General features: G+C 43.2%; 1 protein-coding gene across 1 annotated transcript in view; it reads left to right on the top strand.

The window, feature by feature from the left end:
• Positions 1 to 20,257, top strand: part of TDRD9 (tudor domain containing 9) — a 109,349-nt gene that overhangs the window by 41,651 nt on the left and 47,441 nt on the right. The window contains exons 8-14 of the mRNA XM_023205356.2: positions 3,300 to 3,364; positions 6,091 to 6,145; positions 6,287 to 6,371; positions 7,505 to 7,562; positions 10,337 to 10,441; positions 18,954 to 19,051; positions 19,900 to 20,031. Of these exons, the coding sequence (XP_023061124.1) occupies positions 3,300 to 3,364; positions 6,091 to 6,145; positions 6,287 to 6,371; positions 7,505 to 7,562; positions 10,337 to 10,441; positions 18,954 to 19,051; positions 19,900 to 20,031 (598 nt within the window). The remainder of the gene's footprint in view (positions 1 to 3,299; positions 3,365 to 6,090; positions 6,146 to 6,286; positions 6,372 to 7,504; positions 7,563 to 10,336; positions 10,442 to 18,953; positions 19,052 to 19,899; positions 20,032 to 20,257) is intronic.

The following is a 20,257-nucleotide window of genomic DNA, read 5'->3' as shown; positions in this document are numbered from 1 at the left end:
TATATATATATATTTGAGATAGAGTCTTGCTCTGTCACCAGGCTGGAGTTGCAGTGGTGTGATCTCGGCCCACCGCAGCCTCCGCCTCCTGGGTTCAAGTGATTCTCCTGCCTCAGCCTCCCGAGTAGCTGGGACTACAGGCATGTGCCACCATGCTCAGCTAAGTTTTGTATTTTTAGTAGAGATGGGTTTCACCATGTTGGTCAGAATGGTCTTGATCTCTTGACCTCCTGATCCGCCCACCTCAGCCTCCCAAAGTTCTGGGATTACAGGTATGACACCGTGCCTGGCCCTTATTTTTAAATTAATCTAACAATCTCTGCCTTTTGATTGGGTTGTTTAATCCATTTACATTTAATTTTGTCACTAATATAGTTGAATTTATGTTGGCCATTTTGCTTTTTGCTTTCTGTGTGTCTTATATTCTTTTTGTTCCTCTGTTTCTCTTTTACTGCTTTCTTTTGCATTTAATACGTATTTTGCAGTGTAGCATTTTACTTTTTTTTTTTTTTTTTTTTTTTAGGCAAGTTCTCACCGTGTTGAGCAGGCTGGGTACATGGAGTGATCATGGCTCACAGCAGCCTTGACCCCCTGGGCTCAATTGATCCTCCCACCTCAGCCTCGTGAGTAGCTGGGACTACAGGTGCTTGCCACCATGCCCTGCTAATTTTTGTATCCGGTTACTTTTAAAATCACCTAAGGAGAAGGAAGGAGGCAAAATATGTATTTACAGTATCTTTTGTCATTACCTAATTACCTTTACCAGTTCTCTTTCTTTGTTTATGTGGATTTGAAATACTCTCTGGGTCAGCTGTTTTCAGCACAAAAAACTTCCTTTAGTATTTCTAGTAAGGTGGGTCTGCTGCCAAAAAATAATCTCATTTTTTTTTTTTTATCTGGGACAGTCTTTTTTTTTTTTTTGAGACGGAGTTTCGCTCTTTATGCCCAGGCTGGAGTGCAATGGTGCGATCTCAGCTCACCGCAACTCCCAGCTCAGCTCACTCCCAGGTTCAAGCGATTCTCTTGCCTCAGCCTCCTGAGTAGCTGGGATTACAGGCATGTGCTACCATGCCTGGCTAATTTTGTATTTTTAGTAGAGATGGGGTTTCTCCTTGTTGGTCAGGCTGGTCTTGAACTCCGGACCTCAGGTGATCCACCTGCCTTGGCCTCCCAAAGTGCTGGGATTACAGGCATGAGCCACTGCGTCTGGCTAAGGGACAGTCTTTATTTAGTCTTCATTATTGAGAGTTTCACTGAATATAGGAATCTTGATTGACAATTTTTTCTTTGAGCACTTTGAATATGTCATCCCACTGCTTTCTGGCTTCCATTGTTTCTGCTGAGAATTCAGCTGTTAATCTTATTGGGGTTTTCTTTGTGTGTGGCATGTCATTTTTCTTTTGCTACTTTCAAGATTTCACCTTGTCTTTGAATTTCGTTATGGCTTTTATGACTTCCTGTAGGACTGGCACAATAACTGAGCCTTTAATAGGCATTTCATCTTTCTTTTAAGCCAGTTGCTTTTGGATGCATGGTAATGCCATTGAATTTCGTGAGTCCATTGACCACTAAACTGAGTTCCTTGGCAGGAGGCCATGCTGTGCAGGAAATAATGGAAGCGAGAAAGGCATCTTTAGGTCCATGGATGGGGGTACGACAGAAACTTTAGGTGCAGAGAAGGCAGATCTGAATCCAGAATAGGATCTGTGTCTATTTCCATGAGGGTAAATCAGTATCTCCTTCATGATGGAATCAACCTGTCTTCAGCTGGCTGGACTGGTGCCCCAGGGAATGGTGCCATATTTGGGACTTGGCACTGGCCGTTGCTGTTGTGTGGTTGGCATCCAGTGATGGTAGCAGCCAGATGAGTCTCATCTCAGGAAGGTGTGTGGTGTTGAGTTTGTGTGTAAGCCTTCATCCCTGCTACCCATCCACTCTGTGCATTGTCTAACCCTGGGGGGACTGGAGAAGGAGGCTGGGTCACATCCACAGGCAGGGCCTCTGGCCTGTCTGGTGACTGAAAGCCTCCTCCACTGTGGCTGCCTTGTGGGCATTTCTTGGTACCTCTCCATCAGATCTCCTTATTATCAGTCTTGTCATTTCCACATCCCTGCCCAGCCGACCAAGCTATTAGCCTCTGCTTGTTGATTGGGGTGAACCCAACCTCATGGCCATGTCTCCTTCCACCCGAAGTGGTACCACTGGATGGACTGCCTGACCTCTGCTCACTGGGAGGAGCTCCCTTCCTCACTCACTGTGTGTGAGCCTCTCCTCTGGGTAGGGCTGTGATGCAGCAGATGTTCACCTCGGCTGTTGCCAGCATCCCATGCAGGCCCATCTATAAACCAGGCCTGTGTTTTTATGGTGGTGGCTGCTGCCTGAAGTCATACATGTGGCTCACACTCACAGGGAGAGATGGATGAGCAGCAGGAGCAGTGACCATGGACGCTGAGCCGCCTGTGCTGCAGTGACTGGTTTACCCCTCACACCCCTTTCTCCTTTGTAGTGACACTTCCCAGGCATTGCCTGGATTGCCATTGCATGGCTTTTCCATGGCTCCCTCCTCAGCTCCTGTTACTTCCCCAGAGAGGCCCTTCCCAGCCAGCCCTTCTGAGAGCACTCCATACGTATGCCTTCCCTTAACACTGCTTATTGTGTTTCCCCAGGTGTTTCTTTTTGTCTTATTGCTAAACTGAAGGTGTCTTGCCTGTTTTCTTGTTTCTTGTCTGTCTCTCCAGTTAGGATGTAAGCTCCAAAGAGCAGGGAGCTTGTCTGTCTTGTTATGCTGTATCCTGACTACACAGAGGAGGGCTTGGCATGTAGGAAGGGCTCACAGGTTTATGGAGGAATGAAAGTTCTAAATTCACACAAAAGTAAATTTATTGACAGTAGCAGGGAGGCGAGTAGATGATTTGAGATTTTGGTCTGTACAAATCCTTTCCAATAGTAGTTTGGACTCCTGAAAGTTTAAATTTTGCTTGTAGTTATTTTAAATGTTTTTTACTTTGAAGTTCTGGATTATAATAACTAAATGTCAAGGAAAACTTCTGCAGATTGTAAGTTTTGATAGGAGAAAGTATTGGGAGTCCAAAAGCTTAAGGTCCCCTGAATGACCGTGGGGTCTTGGATGTTTTCTCATCTCTTTGGGCTTCTGTGTTTTCTTATGTACAATAAAGAACATTACATTGGATGACCTGTAAGAGCCTTTCAGGATTAAAAGCCTGTAATATTAGGATTGTAGAGAAGCAATAGCTGTTATTAGCCTTCATTGATATTTGTGCACATCACATTTTTAACAGGAACAAGGCCTGCTCGGGTGCCCAGTTTGTGTTGGAGCGAAGCAGTGTGTTGGTGTTTTTGCCAGGTAAGAACGTCATAATTTTGTGACTTGGAATCATAATACTCTGGAGAGAGGCTAAGTTTGTGCCTAACAGAGATTATGAAAGATGGTATTCTCCATAGGACTTTGTTCTTTTTACATTTTGAGTATGTGAATAAATGTAACTTTCAGTTTGGCTTTTTATTATAATCTTTGTATTTCTTTTTTTTTTTTTTTTTTCCTTTCCTTTCCTTTTCCTTTTTTTAGATGGAGTCTTGCTCTGTTGCCAGGCTGGAGTGCAGTGGCGCGATCTTGGCTCACTGCAAGCTCCTCCTCCTCAGTTCCAGTGATTCTCCTGCCTCAGCTTCCCAAGTAGCTGGGACTACAGGTGTACACCACCATGCCCGGGTAATTTTTGTATTTTTAGTAGAGATGAGGTTTCATCATGTTGGCCAGTCTGGTCTCGATCTCTTGACCTCGTGATCTGCCCTCTGTGGCCTCCCAAAGTGCTGGGTTTACAGACGTGAGCCACTGTGCCCGGCCAACCCTTGTATTTCTAAAAAGATTTCTTATTAATAAATTATTAAGAGTTCAATTTTTTTTTTTTTTGAGACAGAGTCTCACTCTGTTGCCCAGGCAGGAGTACGGTGGCACAGTCTCGGCTCACTGCAACCTCTGCCTCCTGGGTTCAATCGATTCTCCTACCCAAGCCTCCCAAGTAGCTGGGATTACAGATGCACACCACCATGCTTGTCTAGAGTTCAACTTTTTGAAGGCAGTCTTGCCACCTTCAAAATTTCCAGTAAAATATTTGGCTTTGTTAAATTTGCATTTTACATATATGGTTATAAATGTGAGGTAACTGTCATTAGTTTGCATTGAAAGCTTATTTAGTAGTAGTAAAACATACTGTTATTGTAATACCATGAGAATCATCAGGGTAATCCTTGAGTTCCCTTCTCAGTGTTTCAGAAAACAGGCTTTTAAAATACCTTTCTGAAAAGATGAATTTATGTTAAATTATACTTTTTCAAAATTACTTGATTTTTTAATTTAGGTGGTATAGCTTGATGAAACATGACAATAATTCAAATATTTTCTGTTGTAAGGTAATATATAGAGCATAAACGGATTTGTTCTTACAATAATGGAGAATGAAAAACATGCAATGAAAATAGCTTATTTAATTTTGAAATGCAACATAATGAGTTTCAAACTTTTGTCATGTTTTGCTTAGGTGATAAGGATTTGTTTACATGCAGAGAACCATTAGCTGACAGTGGGGTGGTGTTGCATTTGCGTTGGAGAATATTTATCAAATGACTGCTGTGTGCATAATATTGTATTAAGGGGAAAAACATCACCAAAGTGGAGCCATGTTGATACTAGCTTAAGAATACCTAACATGAGATAAGTACTTTTTATTTTTATTTCATTTATTTTTTTAGAAAGGGTCTTGCTGTGTTGCCCAGGCTGGAGTACAGTGGTGTGACCCTGACTCACTGCAGCCTCTGCCTCCTGGGCTGAAGTGATATTTCCATCTCCCAAGTAGTTGGGACTACAGGCGTGTACCCCTATGCCTGACCAAATTTTTTTTTTTTGGTATCTTTTTGTAGAGATAGGGTTTAACTAGGTTGCCCAGGCTAGTCTCGAGCTGCTAGGCTCTAGTGGTCTCCATGAAGTGATCCATCTGCCTCAGCCTCCCAAAGTATTGAGATTGCAGGCGTGAGCCACTGCTCCTGGCTGATAAATACTTTTTACCTGCTAAACATTGCCTGAAGGAAATACTTATAAGTGATATTTTACATTTAGGGTTGCTATCTTTTTAATATATTCATGTGAATTCAAGTTTGATAGATGTTTTTGCATTAATTGATCTTTTGTGAACAGTTCTCTGATAGTTTTCCAGGGCTGCTGTAGCAAAGTGCCACAAACTAAATGGCTTAAAAGAACAGCCATATATTCTCTCCATGTTTCGGAGGCTAGACGTTCACAGTCGAGTTGTCAGCAGGGCCATGCTCTTTCTGAGCCTCTTCCTCTTTCCAGCTCCTGGTAGTGGTCATCAGTCCCCAGTGCTCCTTGACCTGTGGCTGCATCACTCCTGTGTCTGTCGTCACATGGCATTCTCTGTTTTTCTGTGCCTCTTCCCTTGTATGGACACCACGGCCCAACACATTCCAGTATAACTTCATCTTAACTAATTACATCTGTAATGACTCTGTTTCCAAATAACACCACATTCCAGATTACTGGAGTTGGGACTTCAGTACATCTTTTTAGGGGACACAGTTCAACCCATAACAGACTCAGATTTGAAAATCAGGGTGGGGCAAAAGTACATGCTAGCTTAGCTTTCAGCAAACAGGACAGAGGCCTGATGGAAATGGTTTAGCACATCCTCATGACCAAAACTTTACAAATGTTATTTTTTTGATTGTAAAGATTTTGCATGCTCATTATAGAAAATTTAGAAAATCTGGGGGTAAAAAAGAAATGCAAAAATTACTCATATAGCTAACACCCACAGGGAGTCACTGCTGTGTAAGGAAAACTGGAAGAATATGGTTTTTCCCTATATTTTTGAGATACTACTAATCAGTGTCACTGTGTGCTTTTACTTGTGTTTCTGGTATATTTAGGCAAAGAGGATAAAAAAGTCAAATGAATTGGTAGGGCCTTCTTTGAAAGATATGCCATTTTAATTTAAAAGTTGGTTTCTAGCAGTAAATACAAAGATGTTTATTTCTCTCCTCCACTTTTTTCTTCCCTAGGTCTGGGTGAAATAAACTATATGCATGAACTTCTCACAAACCTGGTTCATAAAAGGTATGTTGAAAATGATACAGCTGTATTCTTCTAAACTCTTGCGTTGTTTCTGCCTTAAATAATTTTAATTATCTCAGTATTTATTTTTGTATCTCATGTATATCTATTCTTTATGGAGATTTTATTTTAGTAATTTCTTAGGTTGCAGGTCTATCCACTCCATTCAAGTGTGGCTTTAGAAGAACAGAATAATGTATTTTTAAGTCCAGTCCCTGGGTACAGAAAGGTAGGAAAACTGGAAAGACAAGTTCTAAGCACTTTAGGTAAATTTTCCTTAGAGACTCTACTCATGAAAAATATTTTCTGGGTGTCGTGGCTCATGCTGGTGTTTCCAGCACTGTGGGAGGCTGAGGCGGGTGAATCGTTTGAGCTAAGGAGTTTGAGACCAGCCTGGTAGCATGGCGAAACCCCATCTCTACAAAAAATATAAAAATTACCTGAGTGCAGTTGCACACACCTGTGGTCCCAGCTACTTGGGAGGCTGAGGTAGGAGGCTTGTGCCTGGCTGGTGGAGGCTGCAGTGAGCCGAGATCACACAAGTGCACTCCAGCCTGGGGGACAGAACAAGACTCTGTCTCAAAAAAAAAAAAAAAAAAAAAGAAAATTCACATTTCAGCAGTGTGTTCTGTTAGTGGTTAGTCACTTAAACAAGTATTTGCCTGACGAGCCAGGTATGTTGTTTAGTTTTGTGTTTTATTTTGTAAATCAGTTTGCTAAAAAGCTAAGATTTTTTATTTTCTCAATTCAGGAATTCTGATGCCTTTTAATTCTTCTTTAGCATTTCTCTAACTTTGGGACTGTTCTGGTGTCCCTGAAACCATTCTGGTGACTGGTTAGAAGCCATATTCTAGGTCCTGCTTCAGGAGGATTTCTTTATCTCAGATTATGTGTGAATGATGGAGTTGTTTTAACTAGACCCTTCTAGAGCTGCTTGAGGTGATCAGGGGGCCTGAGCTGGCAACCTCGCCCCCTGGATTGCTTTGGAATCCCTAGGAGCAGCCTTGAGTGGTATTCTAGGGCAACTACAAGCTACAGCCCTTCTTCTAGAAACCTGGTTGTACCCCTGGGCAATTCCAGGACCCCTCTCCACCTCACCAAAGCTACCACCCCAGAAGTCAGGAACAGCTCCCTTTGCCTGTAGCTAAGCCCTTGCTGTGTTATATGGGGCTGGTTTTCCATTCACCAGGGGCTTCTTGATCAATTGTGATGTGTATAAGATAGAAAAATGGCTAATTTTGAAATCTGAGTTCAGCATTTACATTCAGAAGCTTTAAAATAATTTTTGCATTTTCGTAAACTTTGCCTAATGATGTCCAGAATATAGTAGGAATGTCAGCTTTTTTCTTTGATGTTTAACAGATTATTCTGTCCACCAATATTGCAGAGAGTTCTGTCACAGTTCCAGATGTTAAATATGGTAAGATACTTACCTGTTTACCTCCCGGCATTAGCTGTAGTGCCATATTTATTGGCTTATTCACCTCACTCAGGAATTGTTCTTCTCTTCCTCCCCATCTCTCCCCGTTTTGGAAGATGGAATTGAGAAAAGTAGGTTTACGTAGTTTCTCCCATACTCTCAGTTCACCACCTCCTCCTCTGAGTGCAGCATTTCATGCTTTAGGGCAGGCTGGCTAGTAGGAAGTGTTTGGGGTGTTCCCACTGGGCCTTGTGGGAAACAACTTTGGGGCTGCCAGGTGGAGTTCTGTGACTGGAGGGAGGCAGATGTGGGGAGGAACTTAGGCCATCTCAGTTCTGAAGGTTGCTTGGCAGGACACCCTGTCAACTCTGGAGCAGCCCGCTTTGTCATCCCATTTTCTGTATCTGTGTCTGATTACTTTGTGAGATTGCTTCATCAATGAGTTTTCTAAATTCATTCATTTATATTTGAGAACCTAACACATGTGCCAGGCACTGTTTTCAATGCTGGCAGTACAGTGGTGAATAAGACAAAGTCCAGTCCTCATGGCTGCTGCGTTCTGGTGGGAGAGAGAGGGACACTTAGCAGGTAAAAAGGTCTTTATAATTTCAGGTACAGGTCAATGTTGTGTAGGAAAATAAATCAGGGGAAGGGGTTACAGTTACTGGGAAAAAATGATCTTTCAGATAGGATGATGTGGAATTACATCTTTGAGGAAGTGACATTTTAATAGAGGCCTGAATTAAATGAGGAGCGAGCCATGTGGAAAGGTGGCTGGGGTGTGGGGAACGGGTTTGAGGAGCAGCACACGGCCAGTGTGGCTGGAATGGGTAAACCAGGGCAGATGATAATGAGCGGGTGTTTTGTCTCTGTACCGGGGAAATAGCAGTAAGCAAAATAGACAAAAGCCTCTGTTCTCGTGACACTTTCAGGGGTGGGTAGATAAATACAGATATGTAGTAAGTTACTTGATGGTGAGTATATGAAGAAAAAAGAGGGAGTTATTGGGTAGGGAGTGTTAGGGAAGCACCATTGAGATTGTAGCTGGAGTGACCAGGGAATGTGACAAGTCACATGTTGAAGGAGGTTAGGGAGGGAGTCAGGTCCATACCTGGCCAAAGAGTGTTTAGAGTAGGAGAAAGCAAGAGTGTGCTTGATGGTTGTGAAACAGCACCATCAAGCAAGGAGGCCAGGGCAGCTGGACCAGTGTGAACAAAGGGGAAAGGAGCCTGAAGAGAGGCCTGGGGGTAGCAGGGCCCGTAGGGCCTGGTGCATCCTTTGCTGTGCTGGGCAAGATGGAGAATCCTTGGTGAGTTTTGATAACAGGAATGATATAACCTGAAGTTCACTTAACAGGATTTCTCTGGGAATAGACTAGAATGAGGCAAAGGAGATAAAAGGAAGAGAGTTAGGAGGGTGTCACAAGAATCTAGGCGAGAATCGGTGGTGTTTAGAATAGGACAGTAGCGATAGGGGACAGGAGGTACGGGCAGATCCCAGGGAGATTCTGAAGGCAGAGCTGGTGAGGATGTGCTGAGGTGTCTGATGGAGAAATTGTGAGAGACACGTTTGGTCGGCCCTCTAGACGTGTGGCCTGAGAGACTGGAAGGATGGAGGCTCCTGTGAGATGGTGAAGGCTGTGGAAGGAGCAGGGTGGGGTAGGTGAGGAGCTGAGATTTGGGCTGAGACGTGTGCTAGATGTTCAGGTGGAGGTGTCGTGGAAGCAGCCGGCTGTGTGAGCTTGGAGACCAGGGCCAGGGAGCAGCTGGCGGGGGCGTCAGCCGGTGACTGGTGTTGGAAGGCAGGAACCTGGCCAAAGTCTTCTGGGAGTGCACAGAGGGAGGGTGGTCCCAGTGTTTAAAGGTGGGCAATAAGAGCAGAGGGGCCTCCAGAGCAGTGGGAAGAAAGCCAGTGAGCACAGGGTCCTAGACACCCAGTAGGAAAGGGTCTTGAGGGGATGGAGTGGAGGAGTGCATCAGATGCTCATGGCAGACCAAGGAGAACCTCCCACCCGGGCTGTTGTCAGTGACCTTGACAAGAGCAGCTTTGGTAGAAGCAAGCGTCTGCTTGGAATGGGCTCAAGAAAGAATGGGAAGAAATGAATCAAGAACCGGTGGCGGCAGACAACACTCCACAGGTGTTTTGCTGTAGGGGAGCAGAGGAAATGGAGCAGTAAGTGAAGGGGTGGCCCAGGGGAGTGAGTGTTGCTGATGGGAGATCCCCAGTGCTTTGGCTGTGTGAGGGGGAAAGGTGGAGTGGAGGGGAGGAGGCAGGGCCACGGATGAGGATACTAAAGCGCAGAGACACTCGGCAGCTTATCCAGCCAGGCACACCGACGTGTACAGATGCAAAGACACACACACCCATCCAGACAGACATACACATACCCAGACACCCAGATCCACCCACAGGCACACACAGATGTGGGATTTGAATTCTGGCAGTCCCTTGCATCAGCTGCTCTTCTGTACTGCTGTTGTAATGATGCTCTTTTGGAGAACGTTACTCTTTCGAGTGCAGTCCAGGTAGGCCTTCTTATGACACGTTGGGTCTTTACACCCAGAGACTCAGCAAGTACTCAGCAAGAAAGGATGTGACCACCAACTCCCCGTCCTGGGCAGAAGGAGTGGTCAGTGCGTGGCAAATATTTCTGCCTGTTCACTAATTCTTAAGGTTGCATGTTTCAATTGGTTTTATCACTATGCATTGTGATTTATTATGCAATGATCTCTTATTAGCATGGTGTTTATAGTTCTTTTCTTTTTAAATGGCAGTTATAGATTTTTGTTTGACTAGAACTTTGGTCTGTGATGAAGATACAAATTATCAGAGTCTGCGATTGAGTTGGGCCTCTAAAACCAGCTGCAATCAGAGAAAAGGTAAGACATTTGTGTTAAAGCACAGTAATGAGTCAGTGGTGACACAGCGGCACATTCAGGTGGTTTTTTTTTTCCCCCCCTGAGATGGAGTCTCGCTCTGTCGCCCAGGCTGGAGTGCAGTGGCGCGATCTCGACTTACTGCAAGCTCTGACTCCTGGTTCTCGCCATTCTCCTGCCTCAGCCTCCCGAGTAGCTGGGACTACAGGCACCTGCGACCATGCCCGGCTAATTTTTTGTATTCTTTTAGTAGAGACAGGGTTTCACCGTGTTAGCCAGGATGGTCTTGATTTACTGACCTCGTGATCCGCCCGCCTCTGCCTCCCAAAGTGCTGGGATTACAGGGGTGAGCCACCGTGCCCGGCCATTCAGATGCTTTTCTAAAAAATTCATTTTTTGCACTTTTTATTCAAATATTTCCTTTCTTGGAACCAGTTTTAAGTATTTAGCAATGGCTTTTCATATTGTCAGAGTGTCCATTTAAATCCATGCTTCTCCTCTCTTCTAATGTATGAGGTCTTTGTACAAACTGGATAAACCCTATCATCCTGACACTGTTTTTTTTCCTAAAGTGAAATTAAAAAATTATTGGTAAAGAACTATGGAAACCAAGTGGATCACTTCAGTAATTTTTGATCATCTGATTTGTGTTTCACTTTGATCTTCCTGGGGTTAGTTTTCCTAAAGTGGTTCCACAGAGAGCTCCGGATTTGCTGCATCAGCCACACGTATCACTGGGCAGAGATGAGGGTGTGAGGTCACTTTTGGGGTCTTGGGATGCTTCGGCCGCAGTGGAGGTGTATTCATGACATACCTGGGACAGGTTGTTAAGATCACCTGTGGCAAGAAAAGATTTCACAGAACAGCATTCTCAGTGCAGACTGAGAAGTGGCTTATTTTTTTATTTTTAGAGAACTTTTTGAGAAGGGTAGATACAAGACCATTTCAAGGATACTAAAATACTAAATACACCCCTCAAATAATAAAGGCAACATTGATTTAATATTTACCATATGCCAGACATTCTTCTAAGTGTTTATTAACTCATTTGATCTTCCTAACAACCCTGTGAGGTAAGTACATACATAGTATGTTAATTAAGATTCCCATTTCTTAGTGAAGCAGCTGAGAGGCACGGAAATAGTAGCTTGCTCAAGATTATAGTAGGAAGTGGTGGGAATGAGGTTTGAACTCAGAAATCTGACTTTGGTCTACATTCTTAACCTTCTTGTTGTATCACCTCTCCTGAAATGACTTGCCCAGAGGGGTTAAGAGAATGACTAAGCAGCCGTTAAAATAGGGTTGCAGAGGCCAGGCGCGGTGGCTCACACCTGTAATCCCAGCACTTTGGGAGGCCAAGGTGGGTAGATTGCCTGAGCTTAGGAGTTCCAGACCAGCCTGGACAACGTGGCAAAACTCTGTGTCTACCAAAAACACAAAAAATTAGCTGGGCATGGTGGCACATACCTGTGGTCCCAGCTACTTGGGAGGGTGAAGTGGGAGGATCACTTGAGCCTGGGAGGTGGAGGTTGAAGTGAGCCAAGATCACACACACTGTACTCCAGCCTGGGTGACAGAGTGAGAGCCCTGTCTCAAAAAAAAAGAAAAAAAAAAGTCACAGAGGTTCTCATCACTTTGGAAAAACCTTATGTATTATTATAAAGTTAAGAGAAAAAAGGCTATTAAACTGTAATCACCTCACTAGGTTTAACCTCCTTCCCCCTCAAACTTCCCAAAAAACTATGCTTACAAATGACTAGAAATAGCTGGGTGCAGTGGCTTGCACCTGTAATCCCAGCACTTTGGGAGGCGGAGGCTGGTGGATCATTTGAGATCAGGAGTTTGAGACCAGTCCGGCCAGCATGGTGAAACACTGTCTCTATTACAAATATAATAATTAGCTGAGTGTGGTGGCACGCACCTGTAATCCCAACTACTTGGGAGGCTGAGGTCTGAGAATTGCTTGAACCTGGGAGGTGGAGGTTGCAGTGAGCCTAGATCACGCCACTGCACTCCAGCCTGGGCAACAGAGCAAGACTCTGTCTCAAAACAAAAAACCCTCAACAAAAAATGACTAGAAATAAATATACAAAAATGTTAAAAGTGATTATCTTTGGGTCAGTCTTGGGATTGTAGTTTTGTCTACCTTTTTGTATATTCAAAATTTCTATAATTAGATATTTATTATAAAATTTCTTCCTTTACAGGATATTGCAAAAATAGTACATAGAATCCTTTGAATCCTTCTCTTACCTTCTCCTGGAGTGGGACGTTTGTATAAGTACAGTCAACCAGGAAATTGACATAGTGTAACACTGTTAGACCATACACCTTGTTTTGCAGTTTTCCTTGTACCGTGTGTATGATTCTCTGCAGTTTGATCCTGTGTGTAAGTTTGTGTAACCACTACTGTGATCAGAACACAGAACTGTCCTGTCCCACTGCTATGCAGGGGTGGCCCTGTGCTGCCCCCTTGCAGCCATACCTGCCCCTGATACTCTGCCTGCCAACTGGTGACCCATCTCTGCAGCTTTGTCATTTCCAGGATGTTAGATAAATGGAATCACACAGTATGTGACCTTTTGAAATTGTCTTTTTCCAAGACTTACCATAGTGTTCTTAGGAGCCATCTAAGCCAATACAAGCTGCATGCATGTATCAGTGGCTCATTCCTATTTATTACTGAGTAGTATTCCACTGAACATTTACCTGTTTAAGGACATTTGAGGTTTTTCCAATTCTTGCCGTGTGAATAAAACGGCTGTGAATATTCATGTACGGGTTTTTGTGTGGCCATAAGTTTTCATTTCTCTGGTATAAAAACCCAAGAATGTAATTACTGGGTCATGTGGTAAATCTATGTTTAGTTTCTTTTGTTTTGTTTTGTTGTGTTTTGAGATGGAGTCTCACTCTGTCGCCAGGCTGGAGTGCAGTGGCGTGATCTCAGCTCACTGCAACCTTCACCTTCCGGGTTCAAGCAATTGTCCTGCCTCAGCCTCCCTAGTAGCTGGGACTACAGGCGTGCCCCACCATGCTCAGCTAATTTTTGTATTTTTAGTAGAGACGGGGTTTCACCATGTTGGCCAGGCTGGTCTCTAACTCTTGACCTCATGATCCTCCTGTCTTGGCCTCCCAAAGTGCTAGGATTACAGGCATGAGCCACTATGCCCAGCCTATGTTTAGTTTTATAAGGCACTATTCTTTCCATGGTGGCTGTGTCATTTTACATTCCATGAGCAATGTGTGAGATGTATTTTTTCCATATTCTTGCCAGCACCGCTGTTAAAAGAAAAATTTTGGCCAGACACGGTGGCTCATGCCTGTAATCCCAGCACTTTGGGAGGATAAGACGGGCAGATTGCATGAGCCCAGGAGTTTGAGATCAGCTTGGGCAACGTGGCAAAACCCTATCTCTATAAAAAATACAAAAATTAGCCAACCATGATGGCATGTGCCTATACTCCCAGCTACTCAGTAGGGTAAGGTGGGAGGATGGATTGACCCTGGGAGGTTGATGCAGTTGAGCCATGATTGCGCCACTGCACTCCAACCTGTGTGACAGTGAGATGCTGTTCTGAAAAAAAAAAGAAAAACATTTTAGACAAATTAAACTTAACAGAGTTTTAAAGAACATTTTGCCAATGGGTCTGCCTCTGAACTGGAAGAGGTTTAGAGAGACTCTGGTACTGTTGCATGGTCAAGGAAGATTTATGAACAGGAAAAGGAAAGTGACGTGTAGAGAACAGAAGTGAGTTACAGAAATGGCCAGACTGACTACAGCTGGGCATTGGTCATCTTTGAATGTGGTTTGAGCAGTTGGTTGCCTTTGATTGGCTGAAACCCGGTGATTGGCATAAGAGTGGGTTATAGTCTGTTTGCATATGTAGTTAGGTTATAGTTTACTATGTGCAGAGAGACTTTTAGACTGAACTTAAAATATGTAAGGAGGCATCTTCAGGCTAAACTTTTTTCTTTTCTTTTCTTTTTTTTTTTTTGAGACGGAGTCTTGCTCTGTTGCCAGGCTGGAGTGCAGTGGCATGATCTTGGCTTACTGCAAGCTCTGCCTCCCGGGTTCACGCCATTCTCCTGCCTCAGCCTCCCGAGTAGCTGGGACTTCAGGCGCCCGCCACCATGCCTGGCTAATTTTTTGTATTTTTAGTAGAGACGGGGTTTCACTGTGTTAGCCAGGATGGTCTCGATCTCCTGACCTCATGATCTGTCCACCTCGGCCTCCCAAAGTGCTGGGATTACAGATGTGAGCCACTGCGCCCGGCCAGCATCTATCTGCTTTTAAAATTTTTAGTTTGATTATTTTGCATTTAGTATGAGTGACTTTATTTTGGATTAGCCTGGTCTGTTGGAGCCTAGTGTATGAGTTTAGTCCAAAACAATAGTCTCTCATCATTTTGTTTAACAATTTTCTCCTTTTGGTCAGATTTTGAGTTAGGTGAGAGTGTGACCAAAACTTAGGGCTTTAGTGTCACTCTCAGTTATTGTCATTTTGGGTTTTTAGTCTTGACATGTTATTTATGGGCTATGGTTTTTTCATGATGACACTTTTTTTGAGCTTTTGTTGTTTTAAGTGAAGAAGAGATTGACATTTTTATGTATTCATTTTTGAGACAAGGTCTTGCTCTGTCACTCAGGCTGGAGTACAGTGGCGTGATCATGGCTCACTGCAGCCTCAACCTCCCAAGCTCAAGCAATCCTCCCACCTCAGCCTCCCGAGTGGCTGAGACTACAAGTGTGTGCCACCACACCCAGCTGATTTTTTATTTTTTTGTGGAGACAGGGATCTCACTATGCTGCCCAGGCTAGTTCTAACTATGTTGCCCAGGCTGGATCTCACTATGTTGCCCAGGCTGGACTCAAGTGATCCTCCTACCTCAGCCTCCCAAAGTGCTGGGATTACAGTTACGAGCCACCACACTCAGCCAACATTTTGTAGATGGCTATATGTAAACATTTAAAACTTTTGAGAGAATACAGTGTACCAGGGAGACTACTATTATGACTGTTAGGAGGATAATACCAAAAGTTTGGAATATGTTCTTTAGCCAGGGTTTCCATGAACCATACCAATGAAAATCAAATAGATCAAAGAATGAGTCAGATAAAGAGGCTTGCTTTTAACCAAGCAGTCCGTTTATCTTTATCTTGAGTCTTTTTTTTTTTTTTTTTTGAGATGGAGTTTTGCTCTTGTTGCCCAGGCTGGAGTGCAATGGCGCGATCTTGGCTCACTGCAATCTCTGACTCCCGGGTTCAAGTGACTCTCCTGCCTCAGCCTCCTGAGTAGCTGGGACTACAGGCACATGCCACCATGCCCGGCTAATTTTTTGTATTTTTAGTAGAGATAGGGTTTCACTATGTTGGCAAGGCTAGTCTCGAACTCTTGACCTCAGGCGATCCACCTGCCTCAGCCTCCCAAAGTGCTGGGATTATAGGCATGAGCCACCGTGCCCGGCCTAACTGATTCTTTATAATACCTGATGTGTTTATCTATGTATAATAAGTAGTGTCAGCAACTTTTTTTTCCAATCTAGCCAGTAAGTAATCTAGAGAAATTTTATTACCTAGCACAACTTTAGTGAGAGAATTTAATAAAGTCTGTTGTGTAATCATAGGCTTTGTAGTAGAATCTATTCTAGAGCCTATTAGGAGTGATACATTTTTAATTATTGTCTTATTTACTCTAAACCATGGGAAAAGAGACCTAACAAATGACGTCTATCTAGAAGGGTGAAGGCCTCTTGGCAATGTTTTCTTTAACCTATGATGTAGGTCAAGAGAGATGAACCAGTGGTTTGTTTCTGACTGATTATGGATTAACAAAGGTACTATTAAAATGTTTTATATCTGCCCTTTGTCTTTTGTTTATTAAGGCATAAGATAGTCCATGTGTAAGGTTGGCTGTAAAATCTTTTACCAATAAAAGTATACCCCATGAGTGTATATAAGCACCTCTTTTTTTAGGGAAGTTACTATATGCATTATTGTTTATAGAGGCAGAAGCAAGGGGAAAAATAAGAGGTTGGAGTCTCATGATAGAGAAGTCTTAATTTGTGATCTTGGGAAAGCTGTTCACATCTGGGATGTTATCTGCTTTTGGGGAGAAACTTTTTTGGTTAGCTTTACCTTAAGGTTTCTAATGGGTGTATAGTTTTTAAAAGTCTGGAGGGGCTCTTTTAATTTGTGAGATTATGCACTTAAGCTTTGAGATCCCAAAGTTTTGTAATGTGGGTGGCAAGGGCAGTCTTTCTCTGATGATGTTTTTAGAAGAGTCGATCTCTGGGTTTTAGATCGTGAAGTATTTGATTGTCCTTAGTTGGTGGACCATGAAAAGCTTTTTTTTTACCTGGTGAAAATATATTTTGGTATAATGCATTAAAGTCTTGTGGCATTTAGTCATACTAGAGTTTAGTAGCAGAAGATACATGAGATTCTATTATCAGGTGCATAGAGGCCTTTTAGTGACTACTTTACAAGGGATTACCTTCTGTTTTTTACTGAAGTGGATTTGATTGTCTTCAATCTGTAATTCCTTTGACTATGACAATCTAGTTAGTTTTTTCTAATGCTATTGTATCTGTAATACTTTATTTAACTGTTTTATAACTTGTCTAGTGAAACAAGCACTTCTGTCACTGGAGATTTTTTTATGAATGACCCATGAGAGAACACATTTTCTAGTAACCTATTTGGAATAATTTCAGTGGACTTTGGATAATAGGGGTGGTGATCCCTAGTTTTTGGCATCTGGCCCTGAGGTGATTAAGGCAGAAGAATATTGCCTCCTGGGTGCACAGTCCATACAGAGGACGGAGGATGTATGGCTGTGGTTGGTTAGTTTTACATACCAAAGACATGTTCCTGGCTGGGCCCTTTGCTCTAAGAATTGGCTAGTCTTGGGAGGGGCAGTCTCACCCCAGCCAGAAAGGTTTTTAAAAATACCAAAGCATCATACTATACAGAAAATAAAAAGTATTTAGAATATAAATTGCATTTGCATTTTTGTAAAGAAAATCACTTGCATGTGCTTGCTCTTGCTGTTTCTGGGTTCCTGGTTCTGTCCCATTGCCCTTTCTCTTTCCCTCCGCCGGCACTGTACTGCCTTGATTCCTGTAGAGGAAGTTGTTATATCAAACAGAGTGATTCTTCCTACTTTATTCTTCATTTTCAAAATGGTTTTCAATATTCGAAGTCTTTGGTCTTGCCAGATAGATTTCAGAATAAGCTTGTTTATAGATACCAAAGAAGTTTCATGCTTTTGATAGGAATTATGTTAAACCCATAGATGAATATGTGGAAAATTGACATAGTGACTATGTTGAATCTTCAGTCTCTGAGTACTATATGTGTCTCTGTTTAGCCATCTTTGGTTTCTTTCATTGACAGTGTGTAATTTTCAGTGTATAGATACTGTATGTGCTGTGTTAAATTTATGCCTCAGTATTTCATTTGACTTAAAGTGATTGTAAATGACATTGTGTTTCAATTTTGGTTTCCCTATGTTCATTACTAGTATCTGGACATGTGGTTGATTTTTGTGTGTTGATCTTGTATCCTGCGTCTTTGCTGAATTCACTTATTAGTTCTTGGAAGGCTTTTTTTGGGTGTTTGTTTTTGTGATGTCTTGGGATTTTCTTAGATCATCCTGTCATTTGCACATAAGGTGGGTGGTGGTGGAGGAAGAAGCCCAGATTCTCCACAGTCTCCTGGCAGTGAGGAGGATGCCGGGAAGGCAGACAGGGCAGCAGGGGACAGGATCCAGATCCCCGAAGGTGGGGAAGGAATGGTTTTTGGGTTGCCTCATTTCTTTTAAAGCTGCATTTTAAGACTCCCTCCTACCCCTCCCTCCACTCTCTCTCCTTGGACAATTTTATTACATGTTAGGATAAAAGAGTTGCTACTTCATAGGTGATAGAGTCACAAGAGAGTAACAGTTTATGTCCTGGTCTCCGTGGGCCAGCCTTGGTTCTGAGCCTTCTGCTTGTTCCTCACTCGGTCACATAATGTGGTGTGGCTGACAGCTGGGAGGATGCTTTGCAGTGGGGCGAGGATGGGTGGGTGGCAGAAGCCGTTGGAAGCACAAGCTGTTGAGACAGCCTCCTCGATGGCATCGTAGGGCCTGTCGCTAACCTCGTGACTTTCTGTTATGAACTGTGCGTTTTCCAGAAGGGTGTACTGGGTTTCTGTTGCATATTGGGCCAAGGTTGTCTTCTTCAGAAATATGCATTAGATTTGATAATATTGGTCACTGAGTAGAAGTCAGCATTTAGTCTTGTTCTAATTTATTCTGACTTTTTAGGATAGTCATTCTTATTTAGAATAACATTTAAAATAAGAATAACTTAGTAAGAATACACTAACATTCTAAAAGTGTTACTGACATGGTCTAGTAGAAGACACTTAAGGCTTTGCTTAATTAATATTTAATGACTGTTTAAAAATATATCTTCATGCTGATGTTAAAGTAATTAATGCCAAACGCTGTTTGCACATCTTTCCTTTGAAGGCCGTGCTGGACGAGTGTCTAAAGGGTACTGTTACCGGCTGGTACACAAGGATTTCTGGGACAACTCCATCCCTGATCATGTTGTTCCTGAGATGTTGGTAATTCACTTTGGTCACTGTCAAAGTTATTTATTTATTTATTTATTTATTTATGAATGAGACGGAGTCTTGCACTGTTGCCTCAGCCTCCCAAGTAGCTGGGATTACAGGTGCGCACAGCACCACGCCCAGCTGATTTTTTGTAGTTTTAGTAGAGACGGGATTTCACTATGTTGGCCAGACTGATCTCGAACTCCTGACCTCGTGACCCACCCGCCCGCCTTGGCCTCCCAAAGTGTCAAAGTTGATAGTTTTGCCAAACAGTCTAAGTAATATAATTTCTAGTGTCATCTAATTTTGGTTCCAGAAAAATCCTTGTCTTGCCACATTCCCCCTCACTCACAATCCGGGCTCACTATTGATTACGCATCGGGCTACTGTCTAGGGCGTTACCCACATTTCACAGTTTTAATGAGAGGATGTTTTCTGGTATCTGTGGGCTCTATAATAGGATTGTCTTTAAATGCTGCTTTTTTCTATGTCCCTTTATAATGAGTAATTGTGGAATCAGCTTTTTTTCTTCTTCTTTTCTGTGTCTCTCCCCTTCTTTTGTCCTCCTTCTCTTTTTTCTTCTTTCCCTATCCCTGCTTTCTTTCTCTCCCACTTTTTAGCCCCTCTTTTCTTTCTCTTTTTGCTTCCTTCTTTCTCTCCCCATCTTTGTCTTTTTCCGTCTCCCTCTCCTGTTCTTTCTCCTCTCTCCCCTCTCCTCTCTCTCCCTCAATCCTCTCCATTTTTTCTTCTCTCCTCTCCTTCTCTCCTCCTCTTTCCCTCTGAAGTACTGGTTATGTGAATCGGCTAACTGATTTAGTTACATTATTATTTCTAATCTCAGGCTTGGTTCTTTTCAGCGTTGCCCATTAGGAAGCACAATCTTGAAAGCGAAATTACTCGACATGGGTGAGCCGAGAGCTCTGCTGGCCACTGCCCTTTCCCCGCCTGGTCTGAGTGACATTGAGCGCACCATCCTTCTACTAAAGGAGGTAGGACTGCCTGATGGTTAGTACATCTATAGAGCTCTGTTCTGCTGCGGCTCCCTCAGTCTCTGCCTCACTTTCCCACTAACTCTGTTCCTCAGCCTCCTCCTGGCTTTCTCCGTCCATTCCTGGAAACCCTGCTCTTCCGCCTCGGGGTTCTTTGACTGCACACCTGACCCATACTCTGCCCTTTGAACTTGTAGCGGAGGCCTTGGTACAAGCTGCATCCTAG

This window comes from Piliocolobus tephrosceles, chromosome 6 (genome assembly GCF_002776525.5).
Source record: "Piliocolobus tephrosceles isolate RC106 chromosome 6, ASM277652v3, whole genome shotgun sequence".
Taxonomy (NCBI): Eukaryota; Metazoa; Chordata; class Mammalia; order Primates; family Cercopithecidae; genus Piliocolobus; species Piliocolobus tephrosceles.
This window is presented reverse-complemented; position numbering and strand designations above follow the sequence as displayed.